Source organism: Mus pahari, chromosome 11 (assembly GCF_900095145.1).
Source record: "Mus pahari chromosome 11, PAHARI_EIJ_v1.1, whole genome shotgun sequence".
NCBI lineage: Eukaryota > Metazoa > Chordata > Mammalia > Rodentia > Muridae > Mus > Mus pahari.
This window is the reverse complement of record NC_034600.1, coordinates 23,555,651-23,567,367: the sequence shown is the minus strand read 5'-3', so window position 1 is coordinate 23,567,367 and position 11,717 is coordinate 23,555,651. Positions and strand designations below refer to the sequence as shown.

The 11,717-nt window shown below is 41.3% G+C and overlaps 1 protein-coding gene across 1 annotated transcript in view; it reads left to right on the top strand.

The window, feature by feature from the left end:
* Positions 1-11,475, top strand: part of Fam151b (family with sequence similarity 151 member B) — a 36,916-nt gene extending 25,441 nt beyond the window's left edge. The window contains exon 6 of the mRNA XM_021208797.2: positions 10,899-11,475. Coding sequence (XP_021064456.1) covers positions 10,899-11,046 — 148 coding nt within the window. The 3' untranslated portion in view covers positions 11,047-11,475. The remainder of the gene's footprint in view (positions 1-10,898) is intronic.
* The last annotated feature ends 242 nt before the right edge of the window (positions 11,476-11,717 follow it).

Below are 11,717 nucleotides of genomic sequence, written 5' to 3'. Positions count from 1 at the left end.
ACAGCAGTATGGAAATGTAAGCTGAATAAACCCTTTCCTCCCCAACTTGCTTCTTGGTCATGATGTTTGTGCAGGAATAGAAACCCTGACTAAGACAGGTATCATTTCATTAATGAATAAAGACAAATATGTTTTCATTTTAATACTTTACCTATCTTCAGTTGGCAATAAAATATACTTCACATGCTCTCTCTCTCTCTCTCTCTCTCTCTCTCTCTCTCTCTCTCTCTCTCTCTCTCTCTGTGTGTGTGTGTGTGTGTGTGTGTGTGTGTGTTTGTATGGGAGAGGGTGCTGGGTGTTTCATCCATGCCAGGCAAAGCACTTCTCCAATGAACTACATTCTCAGACCCTAGATTTTTCTCTTATGAAAAGTGTATAGCTTATGGAAGGGCATATTTTCTTCAATAGCCATAAAAAAGTATAACACAAAATAAGTACAATTACTCTTCAAAGCTATGCCATAAGTATCACTGTTCTAGACACAAAATAATTAAAATTAAACTATACACCAGTGGTTCTCGACTTTCCTAAAGCTGCGGCCCTTTAATACAGTTCCTCATGTTGTGGTGACAGGCAGCCATAAGATTATTCTGTTGCTACTTTATAACTGAAATTTTACCTCTGTTATGAGTTATGATGTGAATATCAGATATGCAGGATATCTGACATTTGACCCCAGTGAAAGGACCACTTGACTCCCAAGGGGACTCGACCCACAGCTTGAGAGCCGCTGCTTGCATAGCATGCAGTGACTGTCATTGTACCGGCTCTGAGCAGTTTTCATCCCACAACTTCTAATTGTAGAGGTTATAAAATCTTGTCACTGCTACAGCTCTGATGGCCTTTTACAGCTTGAGACAGGAAGAAGTAGGAAATTTATTTATTTTAATTTAAAGCAAAAGCTTTGAGATGTTTATCTAAGTTGATTAAAAAACAAACAAACAAACAAAAAAAACAAAACACAAAATCTGGTTGTGATTCTACCTAAAAGACTAAAGGTTAGGTGCTGGGACCACCATCGTTGGTGGCCAGTGCTTCCTTGCATAGCTGAGGCCCTTAGCTCACCCCACAGCTCCAAACAATAACAAACCCTCCTTACATTTGTTTATGGTCTGTATTACTAATGAATTGGTGCTTTAAAAGATTTTTTAAAAAACTGTGTGTGTATGTGTGTGTGTGTCTGTGTGTGTCCACACAAGAGAACATGGGAACATGCCCATGTGAACACTGGTAGCTGCAAAGTGCAAACAAAAGTGTTGGGATCCCTTAGAGCTCCGTGTGTGTGTGTGTGTGTGTGTGTGTGTGTGTGTGTCCACACAAGAGAACTTGGGAAGATGCCCACGTGAACACTGGTAGCTGCAGAGTGCAGACAAAGGTGTTGGGATCCCTTAGAGCTGGATTTATAAGTGGCTGTGAGCAATCCCATGTGAACCTGGGTCCTCTGCCAGAGCCATCCATGCTCCTAACCCCTGAGCAGTCACCCCAGTCGCTAGAGTTACTGTTTTGTATTAGTCTTTTGCTGCTCTCATGCCCTGCACATATATATAATGTATATGTAATGTTCATTTACTATGTGTACTGTCTAGCTTTGTGTCAACTTGACAGAGGCTGGAGTTATCACAGAGGAAGGAGCTTCAGTTGGGGAAATGCCTCCACGAGATCCAGCTGCAAGGCATTTTCCCAATTAGTGATCAAGTGGGGAAGTCATCTTGTGGGTGGGACCAGCTCTGGGCTGGTAGTCTTGGGTCCTATAAGAGAGCAGGCTGAGCAAGCCAGGGGAAGCAAGTCAGCAAGGAACATCCCTCCATGGCCTCTATATCAGCTCCTGCTTTCTGACCTGCTTGAGTTCCAGTCCTGCATCCTTTGGTGATGAACAGCAGTATGGAAGTGTAAGCTGAATAAACCCTTTCCTCCCCAACTACTTCTTGGTCATGATGTTTGTGCAGGAATAGAAACCCTGACTAAGACATTATGTATAGGAAGGTCTTTTTCTACAAGCTTATATCCAAGTCTTCTAATACTTTTATCATTTTAAATGCCTTTCAGTTGATTTTCATGTTTTCAAAGCAAAAAAAAAAAAAAAAAAAAAACAAACAAACTAGTATATCTTCTTTAAACAATAATTTCTCTTCCTTTTTAGCTATCATTTCTTTTCCCTTTTAAAGGCATGTTGTTTAGTCTTTCCAGAACAAGAGTTCACAGCTAGGGGAAAGGTAACTCTGCAGCAGATAATGCCTGAGCACAGCTTGGTTCCCAACCTTCTTTGTGTAGCAGGGATTCTAGGATGCATCTTATGACAGAAGTCTTGACTGTGTTCTGTACTGCACAGGACACCCCCAGGAGAAAAAGTCTCTCACATGATGACATAATGCCCATATGGAGAATTTGAGAAAAGAGTCCAATTATTAGTGATCGTGGGCATGTAGATGCTTTCCAAATCCTGCAAAGATGCCAGTCTAAACAAGCATCAAAATTCCAGTGGGTGTTCAGTCTTCCCAAATGCCTTTGCAGTTCCTATGAAAGCAGTCATGGCCGGGTGGGTGGCACACAACTTTAATCGCAGCAGCCAACAGAGGCATGTGGATCACGTGCTTGAGGCCGGCCCGGTCTGTAGAGCAAGCTCTGTCGAGGCTGCCTCCCCCACAGAGTGTCTTCTTTCCCATCTGTGCTTATTAATAGAATATGTTTTGTGCTATTTTCAGTGTTTTGCCATCCCATTGCTTCCCCGTGTGTGTATGGCATACCAGTCATGTGTGTGTGTCTCAGTGCCAATTCTGTGTTCACCTGTATGATTTTCTAACCCAATTTTAGACATGAGGATCCTGTGCCTGTCATAAAATGTCCTGTACTTTCTTACCTATTCAGAGATATCCGAAATAACATTAGAATGGTCTACATGTGAAATGCTGTAGACCCAAGGCTCTGGGGATGCTGAACTTGAGTTATCTTTCTATTTACTGATTAGTAAGTGATTTGTTTCTGTTTTAGAAGACAGCTTTCATAAATCATATTCTTGTAGAGAATTGTTCATTTTGTCAATGTTTTTAAAAATTATTTAGCTACAGCTGACTGAAATAATCTGCTACTCTCTTAGTTTCTTACAAGTCTTCAATTCCCTAATGTACCTGAACTTTCCCACTGGTTTCTGGTTGGACTAGACAGTTTGCATGTGTGGTAGATGCATGTGTGCATCTTCATACATGTGCCCGTGTGCATGCAGACACACTCACAGGCCAGAGAGTGATGTCATGTCTTTCTCAGACATTTTCCACCATATTTTCTGAGACAGTGCCTCTCACTGAACCTGGTGCTTGTGGATGGGCGAGGCTGGCAGGCCACCCTGCTGTAGGAGTTTGTTCCCCCACCCCCATGCTGAGGTTGCAGATCTGCGCTCAAACCACCACACCGTTCCTCTACGTGCATGCCGGCCATCCCTACTCAGGTCCTACTTCTGGGACAGCCAGGACTACACAGAGAAACCCTATCTCAAACAAACAAACAAACAAACAAGCTTTCTCTTTTAGTCTCAAACATTATTTGAAAGAAAAATTTTAGTCATCTAAGTGATAGCTTCTATTAGTCTCGCTTTCATTAATACTTTCTGCCTTTACTGTCATGTAAGGAGATAATGTCAGTATTCCTACTTTTTTTAATAGAATATTTGATGGTGAATCTGTTGACCTATTTCTACGTGGCTTGCTCTGTTTCATGGTTCTATGTGTCTTTTATGCCGTTAGCATGTGGTTTTGATTACTGTGGCTTTGTAATTTGGCTTTAAATCAAGAATGTGATACTTCTAATATTTTTCTCCTTGCTCAAGAGTCTTTAGATGTTCAAGTCTTTAATGGTTCCATATACACTTTAGGTTGATTTATTTCTATAAAAATATCATAGGTACTCTAGTGGTTTGAATGAGAAGTGTCCCTCACAGGCTCGGGTAAACACTGGGTCTCCAGGTGGTGGTATTGTTTGGGGGAGGTTTGGGTGGTGCAACCTTGCGAGGGTGTGTCCCTGGAGGTGGGCATTGAGATCATAGAGCTCTACCCATTTGTTTTCTGTTCCGTGCTTATGGTTACGATATGATCTCTTAGCTTCCTGTTCCTATCTCCATGCCTGCCATTCGCTGCCATGTGTTCCCACCATGCACTCTAGTTTCTCTGCTACTGTAAGTCAACAAAAACTCACTTGCTTCTGGTCATCTGTTTTATCACGGAAACAGGGAAGTGACTCATTCATAAGTTGGTGCTAAGAGTGAACTGTTGTTGTGAAGAACCTGATCGTGTCTTTTCTGAGAGATGAGGAAGATTTTGGATCTTTGGGTTAGAAAAGTAGTTGAGGGCAGTAAACAGAGCTAACAGCTGCAAGTAGAGCCTGGAACAGAGCTGTGCAGAGAGCAGTGCCGACTGTGAGGAAGGCCTGGCTCAAGACTCCAGAGGACAGCGAGGACTTTACGGCAGCCAGGCTGCACACCGTTTCTGTGATGCTCAGCAGTGGTTCTGGCTGCTCTCTGTCTTTGCTATAAGAACTTGCTTGAGGCTAAATTGAAAAGAAGAGGAGAATTTCTTTAGTGGAAGACATTTCAAGACTGCACGCTGATTCTGTGGTATAGTTGTTGTTGATGACACTTCTGCAAGTATACAGTGAAAAGAGCAAGCTGGGGCAAAAGAAACACAAATGTACCACCTGAAGAGAAAAAGTGCACATTTAGTGTTCTAGCCCACGTGTGTCCTGAAGACAGACTGTAACTGTTATGGAGAGATGTCCTGCCCTGCACTGGAACAAACCTTGGGGAAAGACCCTGCAAGCTCCAACTTATGGAAGAGAGCCTAAGGCATTCTCTGCTCCTAGAAAGCAACTGAATATAAGAGATGCTGCTGGTGTGATTCAGGGGACCAGAGTCCATCTCAAACTGAAAGCCCGATTGGTCAGAATCATCCCCATGGTACTGGCTTTAGAGGCAAGACAGCGAGGGGTTCATGGATTCTTCCTCCAAGGTTCTGATTGCTGCTGAGGTCAGGCCGCATGTGCACTGGGGTCCATGCGTGAAGGCCCAGAGAGGCCAAGAAGCTATGAAAGGACTTGAAGCTGTGAAAGTGGGGCCTGATCTACAGCAGGAAACTGAAAGGTGTTGGCAATGCTGGACCCCTGAGACAGCTACCAAGAAGAGCTACACACTGGGAGTGGGACTAGCCCAAAAGATAGGTACGTGTTGCAGGGACAGAGGCATCTGAGCTCCTTAAGCTAGGTGTCAGACACAGAGCTACAGGCCTGGTGATGTGACCCTGCCTGGCTTTGAACTTTCTTAGACCTGGTATTTCTTCACTGAGCTCCCATTCCTCCCCTTAACAGTTGTAAGCCATATATTGCTCCACTGTATGTTGGAATATGTGATTTTTTTTTAAAAAAAAATAGAGGGTTACAGTCAACAGATTGCCTCGAGTCTTGGAAGACACTTTGGACTTTAAATAGTGTTAAAAATGTTAAAGATAGCCGGGCGTGGTGGCACACGCCTTTAATCCCAGCACTCGGGAGGCAGAGGCGGGCGGTCTACAAAGTGAGTTCCAGGACAGCCAGGACTACACAGAGAAACCCTGTCTCAAAAAACCTAAAAAAAAAAAAAAAGAAAGAAAGAAAGAAAGAAAGAAAGAAAGAAAGAAAGAAAGAAAGAAAGAAAGAAAATGAAAAAGAAAAAGAAAAAGAAAAAGAAAAAGAAAAAGAGAAAGAAAAAAAAAAGAAAAAAATGTTAAAGACAGTGGGAACTTTTGAAGGTGGATTAAATGCTATATGCCCATGAGCCTGTGGAGGCTGGGGAGTGGGACTTGGTGGTTTGAATGAGAAATGTCCCTCGTAGTCTCAGGCATTTGAACACTTGGTCTCCTGTTAGTACTGCCTTTCAGGGAGGTTTAGGTGGTACAGAGTTTCTAGAAGAAGTTCATCCATCACTTGGGAAGGGCTTTGAGACTATAAACCCTTGCTTTGCTTTCAATTTATTCTCTCTGCTCTGTGCTTGTGGTTGAAATGTGAGCTCTTAACTTCCTGCTTCCACTGACATGCCTACCGCCTGCTGCCATCCCTCCACACCACAATGGGCTCTTGTCCCTCTGGACCACAAGCCAAAGCAAGCTCGCCACTTTTGGTCATGGTGTTGTATCCCAGCAACAGAACAGTAAATATTACAGGTAGTTTGATATAACCTCATTGTTTGCTTTAAATAGGATGGATGGATAAACAGTGTTAATTTATACTCATCATCTTCAGTCTCCAGATATCACACTTCATGTGTTAAATTTATTCTGATTTAATTCTTTGTGATGCTCTTGAATTGGAATTGTTTTCATATTTTCTTTTTTTCTTATTTATTGTTAGTATATAAAATGCACAAAGTTTTATGTTATTTCATTTTGTACCTTTACCATCTTAGTATTCTGTTGCTTGAAGAGACACCATGACCAAGTCAACATATAAAAGAAAGCATTTAATTGGGAGCTTACTTACAGTTTTAGAGGGTGAGTCCATGACCATTATGACAGGAAGCAGGCAAGCAAGCATGGTATTGTAGCAGTAACTGAGATCTTTGAGAGAGAAATTGGACCCAGCATGGGTTTTTGGAACCACTCTCCCACAAGAGAATCTCCCAATAAGGCCACACCTAATCTTTCCTAAATCAACTGGGAACCAGCATTCAAATATCTGAGCCTCTGGGGTCTATTCTTATTTAAACCACCACATTTACTAAATGTATTGCTTTGACAGTTTTGTTTGTTTGAATTAGCATGTATTATTATAGATTCCATTATGCTGTTTTGTGCATGCTTTTTGTTGGTTCCTTCTACCGCCCTTCACCTCTTACTAGCTCCCTCCAGACCATTCCTGCTCCAAGTGGTCCTTATTCTGCCTTTATATCACATGTATTCATTTACTACCTTACCCCTTCCTTCTAAACTTACTCTCCTTGAAGGTTACCTTTTTACTTTTATTGATTCTGCTCCCTTCACATTTAGTAACTAAAATCTATGATCCTCAGACAGGAAAAAAAATATATGGTATTTGTCTGTTGCACAGCATTATCTCTGGAAGACATGCACAAATATCTGCTTACCCCAGATAGAGAATTGATGACAAACCAAAGTATTGATAACACCAAAGTCTAACTTGGTAAACCATTGAGTTTATTTGGGTTATTTGCAAGATTATGGGTGAGAGTTTACTTACAGTAGCATGAACCGCTCAGAGGCGTCTGCATCACAAAAAGTTCATCCCAACACAATGATGATTACAAAAGCTGGAGTCGCAGAACTATCTATTTAACTAGCCAGCAACTTTACAGATCAAAGTCTCCTCTCCTCAGCAGGCTTTACTGCTTATATGTGGAGAAGGAAGAGGAGGAGAAGGAGGAGGAGGAGGAGGAGGAGGAGGAGGAGGAGGAGGAGGAGGAGGCGGTGGTCATCTTCTGAGTCTGGTAAATTTTAGTAACTTCCTGAGACTTATGAGTTGTTTACTTCCTGAATGTTAAGTCATCTTCCTTAGTACTTCCTAGGTCTTAAGGAGTTGTCTTGGGGATGGAATTTTTTAATTCAGAGAAAATTATCTTTCTGAACTTGAGGTACTTTATTTAAAATTATTTTCAGCTATATTTTCTAACAAATGTGATATCATTTTTGTTTATGGCTGAATAAAAATCCACTGTATATATGTACCACATGTTCTTTAGTCATCTGTTGATGGAAGTTCAGGATGATTCCATCACTTACTGTTGTGAATAGTGGACAGTAGACATGAATGTGCAAGCATCTGATAGCATGTGGGATGCTTTGCATGTATGTCTGGGAGTGCCTTAGCTAGGCCTTTTGATAGTTTTATCTTCAGTATTTTGAGCAACCTATACACAAATCTCCTCACTGTCCTGCAGTCTGATGTCCACCAGTGCCCTCACTGTCCTGTAGTCTTATGTCCACCAGGATCCTCACTGTGCAGTCTGGTATTCCACCAGTGTCCTCACTGTCCTTGCCATCTGACGTCCAGTGGTTTCTCTTTTCTTGCATTCTATCCAGAATTTATTGTTTCCTAGTGCTAATATAGAACCTCAAACCTTTTGTTTTCTTTTCTTTGGTGGCTAAAAAACTGGAGAGTTTAAAAAATATTATTGGCTGTGTCCTTTTGAGAAATTTCTATTCAATTCATTAGCTCATTATTGATTATAAGATTTAGGGCTTGGCTGTTTAATTTTCTCAGTTCTTTCTGTTTTCTGAATGTTAGCTGTGAGTGTGCTGGCACAGACTTCCTTCTCTTCAGTAGGCTGTGTGCTCACCCTGTTGGTGGTTTCTTCTGCTATGCAGAAACTTTCTAGTTGGATGTAATTCTGTTGTCAATTCTTGGAGTTGTTTCCTGTGCATTGAGAGCTCGGTTCAGAAGGTCCTTGCCTCTACCAATATTCCCAATGTTTTCCTCTGCCAGCTTCAGAGGCAGCTTTCCCATCAGAACTACCTTAGCTGCCATCCAGAGTTCTAGTGAATTGTGCTGTTGTTTTCACTCGCGACCAGAAGCTTTTAAAATTCCCTCTCCACCTTATTCAGTGTCTCGCTGTTCATTCAAAAGTGTGTGTTTTAGGGGTTGTGGATGTAGGTAGAGTGCTTGCCTAGGATACAAAAGTCATGGATTTGATCCTCAGAAGTAAATAAGTAACAGAAGTGCATCATCTAGTCTGAGTGTCGGCTTAGTGTCTGTGGTGTCCCTTGCTACTGATTTATAGTTCTAGTTAAGCATAGTATGATACATTATTAGGAAGTATTCCAATTTCATTAAGGCTGGCTTTGCGGCCTATAATTTAATTGATTTTAGAGAAGATTTCATCTGCCACCACGAAGTCCTTGTTCCCTGTCAGTTGGGTGAGGCATCCCGCAGCTCTCTCTTGCTCTGTGGCACAAGTTAGATCTGATGCTCTTTTGATATTTGGGGGAGGGCCTGGAAGACCCCCCCCCCCCAAGGAACAGAGTAGGGTACCGAGGTCCCTCACTGTTGCAGTCAGGACCTATCTGACCCTGCATGCCCTTTAATGTTTGTTGTCTAAAGCTGAGAGTCCTAAAATTCAGTGTATAAATACTTCTCCTTGCTTTCTGCCTTCTCTGTGGGTTATTCCTTTATGAACATATCACATGCTCTCCATCTCCTGTGATGAGGCTCGGGACCGTTATGCAGTGTTATGAACATGTAGAACAGTTGAGAGGAAAGGATCCAAGGGCAGGATGTGATGAAGCAGGGACACACAGATGCCCCAGGGTGCTGGCCACCCACAGTTTCTTGCTTCATGTTTTGGTTACATTAACATTCACTTTATAATAATTGGTTAAAAATCTACATTTCAAGCTGGGCGTGGTCGTGCGCTTTTAATCCCAGCACTCGGGAGGCAGAGGCAGGCAGATTTCTGACTTCGAGGCCAGCCTGGTCTACAAAGTGAGTTCCAGGACAGCCAGGGCTACACAGAGAAACCCTGTCTCGAAAAAAACCAAAAAAAAAAAAAAAAACTACATTTCTGATTTAAATACCATCTGTGGTTTTTTTCACAATATAAAAAATTTTTTAAATATATCCTGAGAATTGATTTAAATGAATCCAGTTTAAGATATCCTTTAACAATCTTATTTATCCTATTTCAGTTTTAATAAAATGGAGAGCTATTTAATGAGGCAGAAATGACCTGGAAAATTCTTTTCTTAACCTAAATGATCATATCTGTGTCTTGTTATAAGGTTCATTACCATGGAACCCAGATAAATTAATAGATTCTATCTGAGGAAAAAAAATACATAGAGTTAAAAGCAAATGTTCACTCCTTTCTAAATTATAGGTGACCTGTACCATAGTTTAGAATTCTTCTCAGTGTGTCATGTTTCACTTCTGGGAACAAAGTCTAAAGCATCTCCCTCTGTTGTGTTTCTTTCTGCTCAAAACTCCTCAGGACAGGGGCTTAGCAAAGTCACGCCCCTCACTCACCCTGTGTCACCATTAGTAGCAGAAATGCCAAGAGCTCTCCCCTGGATTCCCACAGGTTTATGGGAAACTAGGGGTATAACTCCTGGAGAGTTTCCAGGCCAGGCTCCACAGCCATATCAGGAAAAAGGGAAACAAAGCAAATAATGCCCAGGCTATGGTATGTTTGTACGTATGTGAAACTTAACATATACTGTTATTTAAAAAATTGTCTTCTTCCTTGTTTTCGTTTTGTTTTTGTATCTCATGTGTGGTGAGGGTCGCATGTGCCTCACAGTGTGCATGCAGAGGGTGAGGACAACTTTCAGGAGCTGGTTCTCTCTCCTTCCACCAGTGGGTCCCCAGGATTGAGCTCAGGTCCCCAGGCTTGGCATTGGTGCTTTAAGTGATGAGTCTGCTCACCAACCCTTTCGCTCTTGTTAATGATATCTCTTGGCATCATGAGAAAGTTACTGAATACCAAGAGATATCATTAACAAGGCATAGTGGGACTGTCACTAGTGACTGCATGTTGGGAATGACAGTGACTCTTGACCACTTCACAGTCTCTTCCCATCATGCATTTCATTTCAGTCTGACCAGGCTATTGAGCAAACTCTGGTTTATAGCTGTAATTTTATTTGGGGGACTGAGTCTTTGATCAGCAGCAAAAGCTTTCATCAGCTCCTTTTATAAAACCTGAGTCATTTCCAGTGCTACAGCGTGGGTCTGTAAGCCACTGAACATCTTGTAATTGAAATATAGAAATTACATAATTTATACAGTGGCAGTGGGGACCTGTTTCGTTGCTGATTGCTTTGATGTTGCTGAAGGACGGGAGCAGGGCAGTGTGGTTAGACTGTGGGCTTTAGGGAATTCTCCATCTGTTTCTTGTCTCTCCATTTTACCTGTTCACTTCTGTTTTGATGCAGGTACAGCTTAACTGTTTGGACTGGAAAAGGTGACATTTATTCCACTGAAGATTTGCTTTACATTCGAGACTACTTTAATAAAACCCAAGTTTTCTATGATATTTTGGAACCTCAAAACCATGAATTTAAGCAAGCCATTGGAATCTGAGTCATTCTCTAAGAATATAGTTCTTAATAATATATATATATATATATATATATATATATATATATATATATATAATCTTCTAAATCACTTTCTCTTTGGTTTCCTTTGCTTTTTGCTGCTTTGGTCTCAATCAATGGCTGTATTAGTTGTAATTATTGGTTTATGTTAAATTTATCTAATCAGAAATGCTTATAGTGTGTTTCCTCTGACTTTATAATGTCTCATGGCAGAACATGTCTATACTTTGCCAACTGCAATAAAATTGTTTAAAAATAATAGTAACAGTGTTCAAGCTGGGTGTGGTAGCATGTGCTTATAAAACCCCAGGACTTCTGGTACTAAAACAGGAAGATCAAGAATTCAAGGCTAGCCTGGGCTATATTGTGATACCTTGTCTCGAAAGCAAATGTTTTATAACGTCTCTATAATCCTCACACATTAATTTTGTAAAAAGGTTTGAATTAATAAATAAACTACTTTTTGGTAAAGTTGGAAGGACAGTATATCTGTCCAAAATGAAGTTCTCTCTACCTAACCCTTAGCGACTTTGTTGAGAAATTTTTCTGCATTTGTTTGCTGTCCATGTGTGCATATGCCATGGTGAGTGTGTGCTGGTCAGAGGACAATGTGGGGGAGTGGTTCTCTCCTTCCGCCATGTGCATCCTGAGCTT